Raw genomic sequence first — 20,105 nt, 5'->3', positions numbered from 1 at the left:
AGTACTTGCTCCTTAAAAAAGCAGTAAGCAGTTAAGGAGTTGTGCTCTTTGTTGGGAAATATCATCAGACATGTCTCTCTGCCTTAACTCTCCTAGTCTTAGCTTTTGTATTTGCTACAGCACAGATGTAGTGCTGCTCTCTCCTGATGCTGTTCACTAAACATATGGCAGTACGCCTCTGTCACCAGAATCGTTTTGACATCACAGTAGAAAAAGCACAGGTGTAAATAATAAAATGAGTGATGGCTGAAATCCATTTATTGTTCATAGTCACACTGTAGCTGACTGACACACTTGAATAGAACAGAGTCACTGTTTATGTTCAAATCTGTGCTTTTCATGAAATGACAAGTCAAAATGTTTACAATCCACTTTTATTTAAGTTCTTAAATCCTGAGTGATACCAGTGTCTTCAGAAATTCCCTGGGTAAGAGAAAAGTGTTAGTAACAGTGTTAGTAACGTGTTCGGCCACCAAGCTTCACTTCTGTCTCGGCATTGATTATGCAAATGTTTGGAACTCTACTAGAGGGATGAACAACACTCTTCAAAAAACGAGTCTTTCATTTGATGAGGGAGGGAGAGCACCTGTTGAGGTCATGTAATGCTCACATCATTTTCATACTCATCAAACCATTCAGAGGCCCCTTGTGTCCTGTATGGATGGGGGCACTGTCAACCTGGAAGAGACAAGTCGGATCAGGTTAGAAGTGTTTCATAACAAGATAAAGAACAACTTAGTATTGATTTGCAGTGACCCTTCCCTTTAAGAGGACAAGTTGACTCAAACCAGCAAAGTGCCCCCGTCAGCATAACAGAGCCACCGATTCCCCTCACTGTACGAGGAATGAGGCCTGTCCCGTTATCTACACATGCAGTCACCCAATTGTTGAGAACATGGTGATGGATGTCTCATCTGTCCATATCACTTTTCTTCACATCTCTGTAGTCCGTGTTTTTTGTACTACTGAACTATTAAATCTGCATTCATCTTAGCAATGAGGGCGGAAGGCTCTGCAACCCTACTTAAACATCCCTCTCCATGTAATTGTTGGCAGACTGTTCCTGCTCACGTAAAATGTTACCCTTCAGTTTTTCATCACGGCCATTAAATGTGTACTGTTGATCACACTGTCCGACCATGTTCACTGGTGTCTTTCCCATAGATCTAAATGGAGATGCCTCCTGAACCACTGTTCCTATTGAAACACCAGCCTGTTGATCAGTTTTTGTGACTGAAGCTACTGTCATCTCTGTCCAAACAGTGAACCCTTTTTCAAAGTCACTCTTTTCCTCTTGCCACCTGGATCCGAAATCACTATCAGATTGGTCCGTGCAACGTTTTTATACATGAAACAGTGCATGAGTGTTAATTTCTCAAGTTAACTGCACCCGTGTGGAAGCATCTACATTTGTTATGTAAGTTGTGAATATTATATTTTCCTTATAATCTCTCAAATGTATGCACACGTTCTATAGTTGCAGTAGTTATAGCTACAGATTTCTTTTATGCTTTAACCATAAAAGACATTAATAATATTATTTCTCATACAGAGAAAACCAAAATAAATTGACAGTATATGCAGTTTCTTTTATAGGAAATACTGTAGACACACTGTAAGCATATGTTTCAGGTTGCCTGTGGCTTCTGTACTGCTAATGTACTATTGATGATGCATGATTAGGTGCAGAGGGGCTGCTGCAGGACAGATGCAAGGCAGATGTATTGGGTTGAGATGGCTTGTTAATTTGGTTTTGGCAAAATAATATGCAGCATGTAACTGTACTGTAGATGTGTTGTGAAGTTTCCATCCTGATTTGTCAATACATTTAAGGCATTTATTTATTTACTTTGCTAACAACAGAGACAACTATAGTGTACAGGAGTAAGTTTATGTTTCTCGCTGGCCTCTAACACATAGCTGCTGTGATGCTGCAGATGCAGCAGGGGTGATTTCCACATTGACCATCGCTTTAGAGCTGTGGTCACGCTCACTGTACATCAGCAGCGAATCCAGTGCGCGGTTCGGACAGGTTTTTATTCTGGTTACATACATAATCACATCACCACACAGTAATTCAGCAGGCCTCAGCTGAACTCCAGCAACAAGAGGCCCAGTCAACAGTGTCTGTGGGGGTGGATGGATATGTGTGTGTGTGTGTGTGTGTGTGTATGTATGTGTGCAGTGTCAATGGCAAGTGGTTGGTGGTATTAAACATTCACCTCACTCTGCTGCTGCTGCTGCTGCTGCTGCTGCTGCTGCTGTTAGACTCCCAATCTGGGTCAAGTCTCCCTCCTTTCCTCCCTGAGCTACCTGTATCCCTCCATCCTCTCCTACTCCTCCTCTCTCCTTTTTTGCCCACACACTCTTTGCCTCTCTCTTTCTTTTCAACTCCCTAAGTGCTTTCTCTCGCTCTGTCTCGTTTCCTTGTCTTCCTCTTCCCTCCTCCCACTTCTCTCTTTCTTTCCACTTTCCCCATCTTTCTTTCTTTCTTTTGTTTGTTTTCTCTCTCTCTCTCTCTCTCTCTCTCTGTGGAGTATTTGCTCAGCAACAGAGCACAGAGGCAGGTCTATGCTTCCACACAGTGCCTAAGTCAAATAAAGTTACTTATAAATTTTTGAGACATGATGAATCATTTCTGTTTTCATTTCTCTCTCTCTCTCTCCATTCCTTTAATATATCGTGTGGATACATTTTTGTCCATTGCCATCACTGTGAGGACTTTTTGGCCTGGTTCCACCACATCAGCATGCTGCGTGAGGTTCAGACTTACTTTTAGAGTTTAGGTTATAGTTAAGTTTAGGTTAGAGGTCAGATTAAGGGTTGGGGTTCAGCCTTTATTTGTGATGATTGAGGTTAAATTAAGGATATAAAGTATGTGTTATGTCGATTAGAGTGTGGATGAAGGTCATAATTTAATGACCTTTATGAAAATGTATTTAATATACTCCATCACCTAGTCAGCAGTCATCATTAATAATATCATGAGTAGAAGACAATTTGATAGCTCTACTACTAAAGATTTTCTAAAGCTGCATGTGACTGATATTTTAAGGCGAGGCACAGCTTTGATATTTTCTTAACATGTCTCATCCACAGGAAAGGGATTCCTTGTCTCATTCTTTGCAGCTCCTTATGTCCTATAATATGGCTCAACTATGCTGTTTCCTTCACCAAACATTCTTGTGTAAATGTTTTATTTTCAGCAAGAGTATTATTGTTTTCTGACAACAAGTATTACTGGAATAAATGTGTGAATCATCCAGCACAGTATGTTAGCTGTCTCAAAGTAAAATGTGTTGCAACTGTGAATGTAAGAAAAAGAAAATACAGGGAAAGAGGAACAAAAAGAATAAATAGTACTCAGGTTGCTGTCTTGACATTGTACAGATCAATATTATCTCTTGGAGGACGTGCATATTTGCACATTGCCTATTAAATAAGCGTACCACACAAATGCACTTAGCAGATTTACATCTTTGTCTTCACAAACTGATAAATTCCCAATTATGAAGGCAACTACTGAGAAATCTAGCTCAACATCTCACCTCATCATTCCACACCTCCACCTACCAGAGTTGTGAAACACCACTTGTCTTCAGCCTGTTGATATTTCTGATGACAGCAGCCATCTCTACAAATAGCCTCGAATGCGGCGAGAACATTCACAGCCCTGTCCTACACGGCTTCGCTCTCAGCATCAAGCACGCCTGGTGTGAGAGTCCAGGACGCGGCTGCATTGATACTGATATGTTACAGTTTAATATTTGACAACAGATAAAGAAGAATACAAGAATACAAAAACGTCTATGCTAAACCATAATGTTGGAGCACCTTGTCTGTAACATAATAGGAACTATTATCAGCACGTTAAAATGCACGTAGAAGAATGTTTGGTTATTCAAATATGTTAATTGTCTGTGCCGTGCGCTGTCTAAATTGAAATGTGCCACACCGGCACAGCGTGGTGTGAGTTAGTTCATAAGGCACATAATGATGGCTGCTTTGACAGATGACATCACAGAGCCCAGAGGTGCCTGGACATATTACTGCTCTGCCTAATATCACCGAGGTTGGTGGAGGGGGAGTGACACGAATGAGAGGAGACACAACGAGAGGCGAGCGAAAGGGAGGAACGAGAGAGGCAGAGAGAGGATGAGTGATGTGCTCATTAAATTTCTGCTTTCCCACAGCTGATCACAAGCAAATCTGAGATCATCGTTATTAGCCATGACTTCACCAGCTCTCGAATTATTAACTACTGTTGCCCTCTAACACCTTTCTGCAGGGGACAACCAGCTTAGTTGAAATGAAGAGGTTAAGCTGCTCTCATTAACTTCAAGGGTTTTACTAAATTGAATAAGTTCCTCTTGTTTTTTTAGATATTTGGGTTTCAGTTACACTTAAATCTTTGTACATCTGCATGAGTCAGCAGAACCTCGTAAGCAGCTTTTTGCAATCAAATGCTGATGTTTTAACTTATCTGAGATCATCATGTGAGATTGTCAGTTTGCAGACAAGTCTGTATATACAAATACTGTATTAGGCCATCCAGGCTTCTCCCAGGAAGCAACTTAAATCACACTGACTCAAAGGGCTCCAGAGTAGCCAACTCCTCAACTCAATATTACCCTTAAATCTATAAACTACTCTGCTATTTATCAACAGGTGCTAACTAATGATTATATAAAGGTTTATGTATGCAGTAAGAGAGAAGTTCAGAATTGAAGGGAGAGCAGAGGAGATATGAAAGGAGGGGGAGGATAGGTGGAGAGGAGGTGTGGGGAGGTGAAAGCAGAGCAGGAAAGGAAGGACGACAGGTGAGGAGACAAAGGTTTCTATGGGATTATCAACGCTGACCAAAATTAAAGTCAGCATGAGTTTAAGTAAAGAGGTTAACGTTGCACTTGTGGGCAGTTAAACCTCAACTGTTGAACTATTTTCAACAATCACACATCACTATTGGATACTAACCTTTGCTATTTTAATTTCATTTTGCACCCTCAGCACTCCCTGATTCCCTATCATGAGCAGTTGTCGATACACACAGGCACACACACGGTGTTAATTTGACTTGCCAAGAAGGAAATAGTGTGATTCGCTTGAGTAGGTCCCTGGACATGAATCTCAAGACAGTAGGGAGCATGCAGAGCAATCAAGTGATAAAGCTTATTATCTGAGAGGAGCTATATTCTAAGACTTATTATCTACCAGGAGTTAAATGACTTTCTGGTCCTCAAAGGCCTGATGGCCTGGTTTGACTTGGCAGGAGAGAGAAAGAAGAGGTGGTTGGAGGGAAAGGGGTGGAGGAGAGCATGCAGAGAAAAGGAACAGAGATGGGAGGAAGATTCAAGGAGGTGATCAAGACAGAATGAAGGAGAACAGAGAGAGAACAGGGATCAAAAGGAGCGTGAAAGAAGATGTGAAGAAAATGTAAAAGAAAAAAGAGGAGAAGAAAAGTTGGAAGGGAGGAGGGAGAGCAAGGTGATTCACGGGTGTGGGCAGTCAGTTTTCTGTCTTTTTGCTACTGCGTTGAAACCAATTTTCTGGAAAAGGGTTGAGAGATATACCGTACTTCATAAAGCTGCAGACTGCTGCATTGTGTCTTTGTTGAGGCAGTTCAGATTGTTTACTACTATAGATACTGTAGATAGTTTATTACCTTGGATACCGCAAGTGTTGGCATAGCAACAATAGATTTGGACTCTCTGTGCTTTCTGGGACCCAACATCAAGCGTGGACTGTAACTTCACAAGACAATAGGCTGCACACCACATAATAACAGACTACCACACACACTCTTAAATTCTAATACTCTTAACAGGAATGACCTTAGTTAATTTTATCCTGATCATAAATAAAGAAAAAATATTTCAGAAACATTAGTTAACAGTTGAATACTTACACAGAAACCTATATAACCCTGTGGCCCATAAAGCTTCTGCAGTGAGGCTCAACAAATGGGCGTTCGCACGAGCGGTTGTGACATCCAGCTGAAATGAAGCCTAATCGGGTCACCTTTAATTCAAAGTCACTGCAAAATAAAGGTTAGTTGGTCAGTTTTCCCTGTTTTTCCACACGATGCCCACAGGACCACAGCCCAGCAGAGCACCTGTAGCACAGCAATGTGACCCTCATCATCAGAACATCATCAGGCTCGGGCTTGTTGTCATTGAGGTAGAAAAATAAATAATGAATTTCCTCCACAAGTCCAGTAATGAATAAATGACTATTCACTGTTCTTTTCTTTTTCTGTTAGCCAGTTATTGGTCACTTTGTTTACTGTGGTTATTATATACCACAGTATATATATATATACAGTGTATATATATATATGTATTTTTTATTAGCTTCTACCTGTTGTGGAAGAACTGACTGTTATTTTTTATAAAGGTCCCTAAAGACCAAAAAAGACCAAACAGTTTTCTGTTGAATTTGAATCAAAATCCAATTACAGTGACTTTCCATATGTTACTTAAGTTTTGATTAAATTAATAAATAATGCCTAAAATATTTTTTTTTTCGTATCTGACCTTTGGTTGTTTCTTGATTATGACAATACTTGAGATTTAAAACAAAGTTTTGGGGGGCATTAAGGCACTTAAGCACTGCTAAATTTCCAAAAGTGGAAAAAATAAATAGCTGTATTTAGTCATTCATGTTGGCCATTACTGAGAGCTTCCTGCCTGAAGAGTTCTAATGAGCACACTGTGCATCCGTGTTAACCTCGCCCCTCTTTAAACATGCAATATTGACAAAGCTAATACAAAGTATGTGCTGTCGAGCCCATAGTGAGTGTAATTCTATGTAAATGAAACCTTTTAACTTAAATATGAACTTACTTTATTAGCATGAATTGTGTTAAAAGCCACTTAGGCAGAACAGAAATGATATGGACAAAGGCTTTAACAGGAGTCAAACACATTATTCACCAGTCAAGTGCAGCTTAACAGTCGCTGCAGTCTGTGTGTGTTCAGCGTGATCGACAGAAGACGAGACACAAAATTACAACAAAATGCCTTGATTAAGATTATTCTTTATTATTAAGTGCCACAAAATGCTTTGTGTTCATTGTGCTTACATTGTCTGAATACTGGCTCAAAAAAAACCCAGGAGACCGTCTCTCTGCAATAGAGATCCAAATCTCCTGAGATAAGGTGTGTCAGATATACAGCATTAAAAATGTCTCAATCCAAAGGATTCTTTACAAACCCTCTTGCAATAAATGATTATTTAGGTATTCGTCATTCTTTAACTTGGAAATACAAAAAAAGAAGAGAGGTCAAGCTAGTACAAGGTTTTTAATTCTTCTCTACCTGAATTCTAGTTAGTTTCATTGTGCTACTTTCTTTAAGGTGGAGATGACTATAATGGAAGTGCTTAGAGAAAACAGACCGGCTGGAGCTGACCCCGAGACAGACGCACAGACACGCAAACTGTTGCACATTAAAATGCAAATAAATACACGTGTTTAGATGTTTATCTTGCTGTGCAAAGAACAATAATACAGACTACATGTTTTGATACCTACTGAACTGGAGAAGTCACCACCAGAAGCTCTCAGTGGTTTGTTTGTCACATTGTGATCAGGACAGTAGTTTTTTACTTTTTTTTCATAATTCAAATAATATAGTTTCAGGTTTGAGTTGGTGGTTAAAGTTGTAGTTTACAATATGTCTCTACCAGAGACAGATGCGTTACAAATATGAAGGCAATGCTCTCTATGGTATCTCTGTCGTACTTGTGCTTATAATATTCAGTTGTTTTGGAGTAGCACTTGTGTCTTGGGACATAATTCAATGTTTTGTCTTCTTTCTATGTATAGTTGTTGTCACCATTATGGCCAAGGCTTAAAAAGACAGATACAAGGCCAAAACAAAAAATGTAAGCGCTAACATGCTGATGCTCTAAGACCAATTGTGTGATATGATTAAATTAATTGCAGCTCAAATGCAGTGCACGCATCAGGGGGAGCGACAAGACCTGCAATTTGTTGCCTCCCTACTGATTGTTGTAGTCACAACAAGGTCTGCTTCAGCGCTACATTTCCCAAAAAAGTTTCCACTTCTCCATAAAGGAGCATCTTGTGACACACAATGAGGAGTTTTTTGACTTCTGAAAAATGCCTTTGGTGTCATGCAAAGGCCTGTAACTTTATCTCTGAGATGTAAATTACATTAGGTAATGGGTCAGTGTAACAGAGCAGACTCTCCTTTTGTCCATGTAACTCTAAATGATGTTAGATATGAGGCAACCCCGTTTCTAATTGAGTAATCTCATGCCCGAAAAATCGCTGAGATGATTCAACGTCTTTGTCTGAGATTCACATCTGAAAATTAAAGCCATTAATTTTCAGCTGTTGAGAGCTCGGCTACAGATACAGATTGTGTCACTACCAACAGCTCATTAGCAGGCACTCATGTTCTCACACGTTCCCACACCCATGTACTTGTGCACATACGTTAATGTGTATCAAAGCGAGGTTATAATGTGGGTATACTGAATGTCAAATGAACATAAACAAGTGCGTTCTTTGTCCAGATCAGAGTGTCCGCGGTCTGTCTCATGAGAAGCTCCAGAAATCTGTAGAAAAGGTTCTGAGCTGCAGAGAACTGGGTTCAGCGACACTGGTTCTGGCCAGCTAGATCAAAGGTTAAAACATCTACAGGGTCTGGGTTGGATAGATTAGAGTTAGCCTGTCTGTAGTTAAATCACTCATAGAGTTAGCCAATCGTTGGCCCAGTAGGGATGAATGCGGCCTACTGCAGAATAATCAGGACTCAGACTTGTGTATCTACAGCTTGAGACTCTACGATCGTCAAACCATTTTGCTAAAGTGCATGCTTTTGTATGCACACTTTATGGTTTGGAAGTGCAGTGTAAGGGTAGATGAATAATGCATTACATTTAAAGTTGACCTTGGCCCAACTTCAGCAATGCACAAACTTTGACATGGACTCATTCAGCAAGAGCGTTGCTAAACACTGTGTATGCTGCTTACGATTTGGTTTAGTGCCCATCTCGTTTTAGAATTCTCCAATCTAATGGCTTCATTAACCTAATTTTAGTGTCTGTATCGAGAGAACGATAAGATACTGTATGTGTCTTGCCATCATCAGAAGGGTGTTAAAGACCTGTTGTGACACACAAAAGATGTTTGAACACTTTTAAATGCTGCTTTAACATCCTGAAACTTTAAAGAAAAAACACTGAACTCTCATGAATGGTTAATGATCCAATCGGAGTAAAATGTTGATCGGCCTAATTCAAATTTAGGCATCCCTTGGTTATTGTTAGCAGGCTTATTTCATGCTAGAGTTCGCCTTGTGCAGGTCTGTCAGGGTTATAGTTATCCTACAATAGGCCTCACACCCAGCAGGCAGCTGATTCCAGCCTCTCTAGCCTACATCCTACATTTGTTCTACTCACTAAGAGGCAGGCAGTGCATAACAAGAGAGGAAAGACAGGACTTTTCTTTTTGTTACTCTAACACTACATTGGCATGTTCCCTGATGTCTGTAATATTAGTATTTTTCTGTTTATGACTATAGGTGAAGTAAAACATACCTGATTTTAAACTGCTATACAGTAGTAGGTAATACTTCATAACTTCATCATAAAATACCATGCATTAGGAGATTATTGCTTTTTAAAGAGTCCTACGGAGGCTCCAAGAGAAAAATATTGCCCTCAGGTTCTATCTATAGGATTTTGGCAAAAATCATAAGCTTTTTATGATGTTGGCATAGATTTCATTATTTTTTTGCATGCAATAATGTTAATAAGAAAAAGATCAACATAATATAAAAAGAAAGTACTCAAAAAGTGACATATGCTTTGGCCTGTAGTGATAAAAAGAGGTTGGCAAATATTCTACACACATATACATAAATTAAAGTGCAACAAATAAATAACATGTTCACTTCATTGTTATCAAATCAAGAGGACTTACAACAAATAAAAAAAGGAAAATGGTAAAATAAATAAATATGTAAATAAATAAATAGTATTTTACCTCAGTAGTGGAGAGAATATGGTCACTTGGTGCAGCAGAACATTATTATCATTATTATTACTATTATTATTACTATTATTCCCCCAAAAAACAAACTCAGAAGGAAAAAATCTTTCACTGCGTTTCAGTGCAGGGAGGAACCCAGTAGCTATTGGCTTACACTTGTCTCTGTCGTCATCTTCATCATCATCAGTGTCCCAAAATATATGGTGTCGTAGTGTATTTAAATGCCAGAAGGAAGCCAAGTTAGTATTATTGTCTCTATCCAGAACAGACAGAGGAAGAGGAGGTGAAAAGTTTTTAGGAAGTGCATGCGTCAATCAGTTAAATCCTTAAGTGGGCAAATCTCAAGGAGAAAAAATTGTGCTATCTTCATCATATTCATCGTCATGAATAGGCTCCAAGGGAAAACGCGGGGCAGGAGAGCAAGGTCAAATTCTGACCAAAAATAGATTAGTTTATGTCTGCAGTTCAGTCTGTAAGGTTAATGATAATTTATGTCTGCAGTTTTGTGTGTTGTCTTATCTACGCAGGGGGTCATGCATCTAGAGGGCTGAGAGGAGAAAAGGGACCTTTGAAGCAGGCGGACTCATAGTGCTTGTTCAGGTAACTCTTGAGTGCGAAGGTCTTGTTGCAGCGTTTACACTTGAAGTGCTTGAAGGCCGAGTGGGTCTGCATGTGAGCTCGCAGGTTGGAGCGGTCTGCGAAGGCCTTCCCGCAGTGGGCACACCCAAACGGCTTCTCGCCTGTGTGCGAGCGCATGTGGCCCTGTAAAAGCCAAGGTCGACTGAACGCCTTCCCACACACATCACACTTGTGCTTGAGGTCGTGCGTGAGCAGGTGCATGGCCATGGCTGGCATGGACACGTACACCTTCCCACAGGTCGGACATTTCTTTGCCAGCTTGCTGTCCAGCGAGCGGTGTGTCTGTTTGTGCCGGCTCAGGTTGGAAGACGTGGCGTAGGTTTTGCCGCACTCATTGCAGGTGTGCCTCTGAATGCTTCGGGGACTGCCGAGGGTTTTTCTCCTCGAACGGCCATCAGTGATGAAGAAGGCGTCGACTGTGTAACCCTCACTCACTGCAGTATCTCCATTGATGTAGCCGTCAGTGATTTCTGAGCTGGGACTGTCGGGAGACTCAGAGTCAGGGGCCCCGTAGTCACTGTGGATGCCATCATAGAGAGGGTCAGGGGAGGGCACCTTGATCCCGCTGTCACTCTCACCGTCATACACGACAGGGCTGATGTAGTCACTGATGTAACCAGCTGATATAGAAAAAAGAAGAAAGTGTTGGGTTATAGAAAACTGACTTTGACGTCAGAATGGCAATTGAGCTGAATCCTAGCATCAAAAGTACAAGTACAATATTCCAAATCAAACTCCGACATGCAGCTTCATAATATTATTAAGACTCACGGAGGTGCAGACCACTGGTTCATGAACTGATGACAAATGTAACAGACAACAGAAGAACGTCATATCTACCAACAGCACTATTTTGCTGTAAACATCCCTCTCGCTCTCTTTATCAAGTGAATCTCACCTCACAGAGACAGTAATAGAAGAGATTATGTGCACTAACCAATGTTTCTCAGTCTGACTCTGTGGAATTAAATGCATGCTTACTCATAACCATATTAGTGATATGCAGCTGGTCTATTGTAGCTGTGTGCTTGAGTGCTTTTCTTACAACAGAACAGAGATGATGGGTTGACGTACATTTTCCACACAGATGCTTGTTGGACCATTAACTGGTCTCTGAACATGTTCCTGCATGTCGTATGTAGCAACACCATTAAGCTGTTCACTTATTGCTATGGATGGATACCGGTAATGACATGACAAGCAGTGCTGGACTGTATATGCATTTCTTTTTTATTATTTATACTGAACGTGCAGAACATCAAATATGTCAACACAGGAGGGGAAACAGAAGGATCCAGCAAGATCTGATCCTAGGTCAGCAATTACATCTTTAGTTATGTGCACTGTTTATAGTTTTATTAAAGGCAATTTAAGAGAGTGACATGGTCCTCCTCTCACCTGTCACATGTCAAGTGTAAGAGTACACAGGACAGTTGCAGACCTCCAGATTGCATCGACCCTATTGTAATACTGCAGAAGCTGTGGGCAAAGCCAAGTCACATTTCCTTACTCTGCATAAATAGTAAGGAACGATTCTCAACTCACAAACAGTATTAAAACAGCAACAACTTTTACCAAATGTGAAATAGTCAATTATCATGTTGTAGGACAGAACGTCTGTGTCTCCCCTGCGCACCTGTGGTCAGTAAAAAAAAAAAAAAAGCCTGCAGTATCCAGTGATAATTCAGCAATATAATTCCTCTCAGCCCTCAAAGGTTGCAGTTAAAACAGTTCCTCGGTGGAAGATAAATGTGCACAGGCTGACCCTGAACTTGAGAAAGCTGATTTAGCGTGTGAAAAGGAGCATCAGCACCACGGACAGATCCAGTGCAGTGCAGGTTGATGGCACAGTGACAGCAGAGCTGCTGTACGGGCTCAGGTTTTTTACAGCTCAGGGGGTTGGAGACTTGCACTCATGGGCAAAACACAGAACTCATTCTATATGTAAAACAGTGTAGAGACACAGATATACAGGCAGCAGTTGGATTATGCTGCCATTATCTGCGTTCATCCAAGAAAACATGCTATTTCTTAAAAGTATTTTTCATAGGAATCGTCTATATGTAAACAACTAGTTAAATACTATTCATTGAGTGCATAAATAAATACTATATGTACAAATAGACACATTAGGTTCACTGACAATGCGTCTTTTTGTTTCTTTTTTTACTGTAGATTTCTTCATTTCTACTGTTTTATTTGTTTCCACAGGGACAGAGAGACATTTGGTGTCTTACTGTGATTTAATATATTTATATTTTATACCTATTCATATATTCACAGTGTGACAGTATAGGTTTGGTTTTGTGCGTAATAATCAGAGATAAAATACCAAAGTTACCTTTTTCTGAAAATCCTCACAGCCACCTCGCTATGCTGTAGACATCTGCATATAAAAACCCCAACTGTGCCAGATGCCTCCCCATCACACAACACATCTACATTGAGTCAACCAAAAACCGACATCCTGACCACAGACAGGTAAAATAAGATAACCTGTCTGAAAAGGCTACAGATACAGATCAATCTGACCCATTCTTTCGACTATTTACTGTCACATTGACACGTTAAGATGGAAACTTGTTGCGATCCACTGGTTGAAGTTTGATGTGGTTCATTCAATCATATAACTGGAAGCTTGACGCAGTATTTTATAAATTCTTATTATTATTCATCCAGTTTCGCTGAGGAATTTTTTGATTCAGATGCAGAAGCAACAAGCTGCATGTGACACCACAAACCTGTCTACATATGATAACAGCTACTTCATCATCTGCTCCAGCGTCCCGAGTGAACGCGCGGTCCCGTCACGCACAGCGCACGGAGCCCGGATGGGACATGAATTATTCCAAAAGCTCGTTCGTTCAGGCAGAAAGTTGTTTCCAACGTGTAGTGTCTGCACTTTAATGTATGTAGCAGCCGCAATCATGTTGTTGTTAGTATAAAATGTCTTGGATGGAGACAGAGGTGGTCGGACAGACAGTGTTGCGCGGGGCGGCAGACGGAGCCTCAGGCCGAGCAGCGCTTCTTACACTGGACATTAGAAAATAGCTTTTTGCGCAGATGTGCAACAAAGTGTCTGTGACATCGGGGTTGAAGCCATAAAGTGGATTGATTTAGAGTTTTGTTTTGTTTTGGTGTAAAATGTGACGCACACAGTTGCAGGGTGTGAGGACGTTCACAGCACAGAACAATGAATCCCAAAGTTGAGAACTGCAGCGGGGTCTGACAACTGAACAGGAAATCTAAAACTATCATCCATGTCCAACAGCTACACTTAGACAGTCCAAAACAATCAAGCCCCTTAGAAATATCAGTGAGGATCATCCATCTATTCTCCACTGAAGGGAGCCTGTCCCAGCTGTCATCGGGCAGGAGGTCGCCAGTCTATCACGGGGCTGATATAATAGAGACAAACAGCCATACACGTTCACATTCACACCTATGGGCAATTTAGAGTGGCCAATTAACCCGAACACGCACGTCTCTGGACGGGGGGAGAAGGTCCCTCTTGCTGTGAGGAGACAGTGCCAACCACTGCACCACCGCGCCGCCCTAGTGAGAATCCGAATCTGTTCATTTACTGTACATTCAACAGTTCATCTCTTACAAACCCGAGGTAACAATCACCAGAGAGATGTCAGTCCTGATCTTTGTTTGTCTTAATTCAGTGATGTGACAAGTCAGGGTTGATGGCTGCTATTGTAGTTTCACACAGAACTCAGCATTTATTAAAACATCTCCAGTCTGGGCGAAACATCATCGTGCAGAAATCTGCCAGCACTGCAAAAAAAAAAACGGCACACCTGGAGTTGGAGCACAGAGGAGAAGACAGCATGCAAAAGGGCGAATATACGCCTGAGCTATAATTTAACATGTCTTCAAGGACAACAAATCAGAAAGAAAAGACTTTTATGATCATATTTTAAGCACATAAGAGTTCAACCAAACGCTGCTCAGTGTGCAGCAGCAAGCACGGGGCTTATTGCGCACCTCTGTCAGATCCACACTGATTCCACCATCACAGTTTTAATAAGTGTTGCTGTGTTTTGTCACAGGCAAGTAGTTTGTTGACACTGGCGAACATCTAGTCTGAGCCTCGTCTCCTGTGAGCCCTCTAAACCACAGTGAAAGTGGACCAGATATTAATAACCAGTCCAGTCTTTATCTCTTTTGACCTTACTTAGCCCGCGTGGGGGGGGGGGGAGTCCCCGCTGAGTAGGAGCCAGAATCAATGAAACATGGGACGAGCTGGATTTAGCTGATTTCTCAAGTGACCTTTCCGCTTTAATGGCAACTCCACTCCTACAAGCGAGCAAAGCGTGTCAAACCCCAGCCTGGTGCGGCTTCATGTCCTCCCACTGACTCAGTGTTCGGTTGTGTTGTGTGGAAACACTCACTGGTTGATCCTGGCAGCTCCTCAGTCTTCTATCGTGTCCCACTCGTGCGCACACGGCGCTTGTTCTCTGCACTAATAAACCCTTTGGAGTCATCTGGATGGGCTCATTTTTGCGATGCGCCGCGGCGCTTTGAAGCTTTGATTGGCCATGAGAAAGGTTAGAAGCGCGGGGAGGACTCCACGCTGTCTGCTCCTGCTCTGTAATCAATGATCGTACAGGCTGCTTATCTCCCACACCGCCCCACAGGTAGTCAACAACCCTGTTGCAGAAAAGCTACAGATGCACCAGATCCAATAGAAAAAACACTGAGCACTGAAAGCAGCAGTAAAACGGGCTAAGTTGATCATAAATAGTGGGTACGAGTTACTCAGCTTCAGTCCCTGTGTTCATTTTACACTTCTGTCCTGTTATGACTCGCAGGTCTGCACCGATGGGATCAATTTTAAAGTGACACAACAGGTAAATCTAGTCGTGCACACGCGTTACAGCCGCTCTATTTTTGGAAACGAGGCTCCCTGCCTGTCCTCGTCCTCCGGCTCTTGGAGACTTGTTCTGGAGACACCTGTTAGTGCTTCTCTTGCAGGCAGCCTGACCTACCTTTGTCATGGAGCCGCAGGCTGAGGTCTGTCCTGTGCCGGTAGGCGTTCTCCAAATCCGCCCCAGAGGAGAAATCATCCAGTTTCACCTTTTTCACCAGGAAGGACCTTGGCATGGTGGTGCGACGCCGACACACGCTCTCACAAACACAGCGACACACACTCACAAACACAGCCGATCGCCGACGGCCTGGCCAGCGTGGTGGTTGGCGCGTTACCCCCCCCCCCTCCCGGAGGAAGATAGTCTGCAGATTTTTAGGAGCTGTGAAAGGATCCGGTAAAGACTTTCCCTCCAAACACCGCGGATCTGCTCTGACTGCGTCTCAGTGTCTGTTTCAGTGTCCGCTCCGGTCCCTGTGCGGAGAAGGAGAGAAACGCAACTTCAGCACCGGACAGCTCCCTCCGGAGGGGGGGAGGAGGGGGCACCTCGAGCTCCCTGTGCTCGCGGGCAGGCGACAGACTGGGATACAGGGGCTCGAGAGCAGTCAAAAATAAGAAATAAATAAATAAATGACTCCAATCAAACAGCCGGTGGTGGTGGTGCTGTTTGAAGAAGAGGAGATGGAGGAGGAAGAGGAGGAGGAGGAGGAGGGATGCGAAGAAAATAAGAGGGGGGGGGGGGGGGGGGATGGAAGGATGGTTTTGGAAGCTTTTCAAAGAAAAAATGTCGGACACCTTGTCCTCCCCTCTCTGCCGCAGAAATAGTCCTTGATTCCCGTTAAGCTCGGTACAAAAAACACAAGCAGAGTCGCAGCGGCCGGAAGGATCAACAGCATCCCCTCTTCCTCTGTGTGGATCCCTCTCTCTCTCTCTCTCTCTCTCTCTCTCTCTCTCGGTTTCTCTCTTTCTGCAGCTTCTGCGAGGTGTTCCCGTGAGTGTGCCGTCTCGCGATCAGCTGTTGGCATTTATACAGCGCAGAGAGAGAGAGAGAGAGAGAGAGAGAGAGAGAGAGAGAGAGAGAGATGGGGGGGGGGTGGAGGGATGGATAGACACACGGCTAGAGAGAGTGCTTAATTTAATCCATCCCACATCCCCGGGGAGCGGCGACTGGCCCGGATGATTTATTGAAGCTGTTATCACCCCCCCCTCTCTCTTTCTCTTTCTTTCTCTGTCTTTCATTCTTCTTCTTCCTCATTCCTCTCTTTCTCTCCATTTGTGTGTGTGCGTGCGTGCGTGCGTCAGGCGCGGCGCCATGTTTTGGGGAGATAAGCATGGGAATTATTGTTATATTTTGAAGCACTCATCGATTTGATTCAGCTATCGCAGAGTGGAACATGAATTTTAAATATTGGCCCATTGTGCTTGATTTTTTTGAGAGTGTGTAGCCTTTTCTTTCTTGGTTGTTCCTCTTTTCTTTGCAGCTTGTCACCAGACGCATGTTCTATCTTTACTTTTTCTCGCGGTGAAATGGATTTTATTGGGGAATATCAACCAGCACGCTGAGAGCGTCCTAATTATCATTAAGGTGGCCCCGAAGGCAAATGATGGGAGACCAAATGGAGTGTTTTACAGGGACTGTCGGATTAGCATAGGAGTAGAGTAATATGTGCTCCGGGGTCACCCTGGGTTCACTGACAGCTTTTACTGCAAGATCGAGGATTGTCTCTGCTCCGTGTCAATATTATGTAACAGTGAAGATAATTGGAGATATTAATGAATCATCTGAGTCTCACTTTGTAAATGTTTTGTCTCCCTCAGTCTCCATCCCCAACTAGGTTTAATAAAATCATTTTAATATCATTTGTAAAGGAAAACATGAGCTTTTTTGGTGATTTAATTTGTCCTGGACCATCTTCATACCCACAGACTGGGACCTGAAATGCACACTGGCAGCTTTTAAGCTGTTCCCAATCTGAGGGATCACACTTTATAGGTTTCAAACCCAAACTGTGTGCGTAGAAATATGTTTTAATTAGTCCCAGGGTGTGGACATACACATTTCACATACAGTGCTTGTGTTTGTACCAAATGTAAAACAGTGTGGCTGTGTTTTAATGAGACAGGTGCAGCGGAGAACACACTGACTCAGGTTTGTGAGGTGTTGGAAAGCAGCTGAACATCTGTTAAAGGTTAGAGGAAGCGTGGTGGATGACTCAGATCCACAAAAGAAACCACTTAAAGATCAAATATTCGCAGTAACGGGAGAGTTTGTCTTCTCGGCTCTGACAGTGGCGTTTATTGGAGTGAGCAGGCGGCTCTGTTGAACGTTGAACTGCCGTGAATGTTGAAAACTTAAGCTCGGCAATGAAATTAAACGAAATGGGAAAATCAGACTTTTACTGATGCTCATTGGGAGGGAAGGGTAGCCCGTCTGGTCTGATCCCACAGAGGAGCCGTGACGTCGACAGGTGTCAGAGCGCACAGTGCAGCACAGTTTGCTTTTCAAGTTGTGCCTCATCAGTTTAAATGTACATGTACATGCAGCATGTCCATATCATACATTAAGCTGAGAACAGGGGAACATTTATTCAGTTCAGTCTTTCTTTCTTCTACTTTTCTATAAAAACGTGTGCATTCACAGCATTAAATAAAGGTTACCTGCTTCAAAGACGTTTTACTCAAAGCTTAAAGAGCTCAGTGTGTATTTGTGTGTACCTGTGCGTAACTGTCGCTCAGGGAAATTACCCTCAAATGAAATATTAAGTTCTGAGAATATTTATAAACCTACTGTCATTGTCAAATATGAGTCATTTTGCAAGAGGAAGAACAATTTCTATGCTAGTCACATTGTTAGTTTCCCGTCTCGTCTTTTTTTACTGCGATTTTTTTTTTTTTTCTGTAGCCTCACTGCTTAAACGAACTCATAATCTCTGTCAGTCAAACAGATGGAGAAGGACAGTTGAGAAGTTAAAGAGGCAGCGTGAGGATGATTTGTAGAAGGAGGAGGGCGATACTGGCTTCTCTTGCATAGCTGACGGTGATGATGAGAAAGGTGATAATGATGAAGACTGGACTAACTAAGGCATCTGGGTCATTTGAGCTCGATGCATGGATATATACAGCAGGGGCCAGAAGAGTCATGTGTACAAGAATGAGCGTGTCGAAGTTCAAGGTTTAATATGAGTCCCGCTGCAGTATATGTCCCCACTCTGTGTGTAATTTAGTATTGATTACAGGCCACATTACTTGTACAGCATGTGTGTCAATGTGTTTGATGATGAATCATGATTGTGGAAGGTGTGTGTGTGTGTGTGTGTGTGTGTGTGTGTGTGTGTGTGTGTGTGTGTGTTGTGGTACCAGTCCATCTGTTGTCCTTAATCAGGGGAAGAGCAGATGAGTTCCGTCACCTGGAGACTGGCTCAGGGAGGTCCAATTAAACACACACACACACACACACACACACACACACATACATGCACTCACGCACAACTGGCTTAACACATGCACACAATACACAACCACCTCTACAGCAACTGTCAGTCGACTGAAATAACCTACAACATTAACAACATATTTCATCATTATTAGAGGCCATGTAGACACACACACACACACTTGGCCAAGCAGCTAGACACCGACAGGAATAAACATGCACACAACAAACAGATCTGACATGCACAAACAAGCAGTGCAGACCACACATGTCCTTTATTGCCCGTGTTCACTCACAATATTTAACAAACTGATCTACAGCGACGTTAAATCTCTTCTTGTCAGTAACATCTGGCATTTTTTAAAAACCAGATCTCATCAGCAAAAAAAAAAACCGAGTGCCGAAGTGAGAGCGAGTCACTCATTGTGTCTGTGTCGGATTGAGGATGTGAGAATAGCTTCTAAAGATGGGCCAGTATTTCACTGCACCGCACAGGAGTGTGAACTGCAGCCAAACGTGGAAAGCTCTGGGTGTTCTCTGGCTGGCGTCATCCTCGCACTTCACTAACAGCGCCTCACTTTATTTCTGGGAGAAACAGGAGATATTTTATTTTGACAGTAGGCCTTGTGAGCAAACGGAAAATGATTTGAATTAGTAGGGTTGCAACACTCATTTAAGGTTTTTAAATGTAATGGGCAAAATATAACATTTCTTTTTTATGTCAGCAGTAGATTTTTAACAATTAATAACTAATCATATATTTTTAATTTGGATTTTCAGTATTAATGATTGTAGATTTGAAGCACAAGCCAATCATCATCAAAATGGCCTCTTAAAGCTTCACTTTGTGATGTTAATGAAAAGCACTTTCAGCATTTGGGATACAGCTTATATATAAAGAGACCCATTGTTGTTGCTCTTTATGTTTCTTCCATTTTTTTCTTTCAGTATTTCTTTAGAGAATTGCTGCACAGACAAATTTGTAAATGTGAAAGTGTCTTTATGCGCTCATTGTGTGCATGCACGTGTGTGTGTGTGTGTCAGATGCTGCTCTGAGGTTAGCTGTGATAGATGTCCTGTTTGGTTTAATTGATGCAGTGCCACGTTGAAGGCCAGCACCAAACATGGAGCCGGTG

The 20,105-nt window shown here is 42.2% G+C and overlaps 1 protein-coding gene across 1 annotated transcript; it reads right to left on the bottom strand.

Annotated features, from left to right (window-relative positions):
- Positions 1–10,536: 10,536 nt before the first annotated feature.
- On the bottom strand, positions 10,537–15,778 carry LOC113170464 (transcriptional repressor scratch 1). Its single transcript, XM_026372569.1, has 2 exons — positions 15,658–15,778; positions 10,537–11,280 (listed from the first exon to the last, which is right to left on the bottom strand). Exons 1-2 carry the CDS (start codon positions 15,770–15,772, stop codon positions 10,553–10,555), a joined length of 843 nt encoding a protein of 280 aa, XP_026228354.1. The 5' UTR covers positions 15,773–15,778; the 3' UTR covers positions 10,537–10,552.
- Between the last annotated feature and the right edge of the window lie 4,327 nt (positions 15,779–20,105).

This window comes from Anabas testudineus, chromosome 16, assembly GCF_900324465.2.
Source record: "Anabas testudineus chromosome 16, fAnaTes1.2, whole genome shotgun sequence".
Classification (NCBI taxonomy): domain Eukaryota; kingdom Metazoa; phylum Chordata; class Actinopteri; order Anabantiformes; family Anabantidae; genus Anabas; species Anabas testudineus.
Note: the sequence above shows the minus strand (reverse complement) of the source record. Positions and strands in the feature narration are given on the sequence as shown.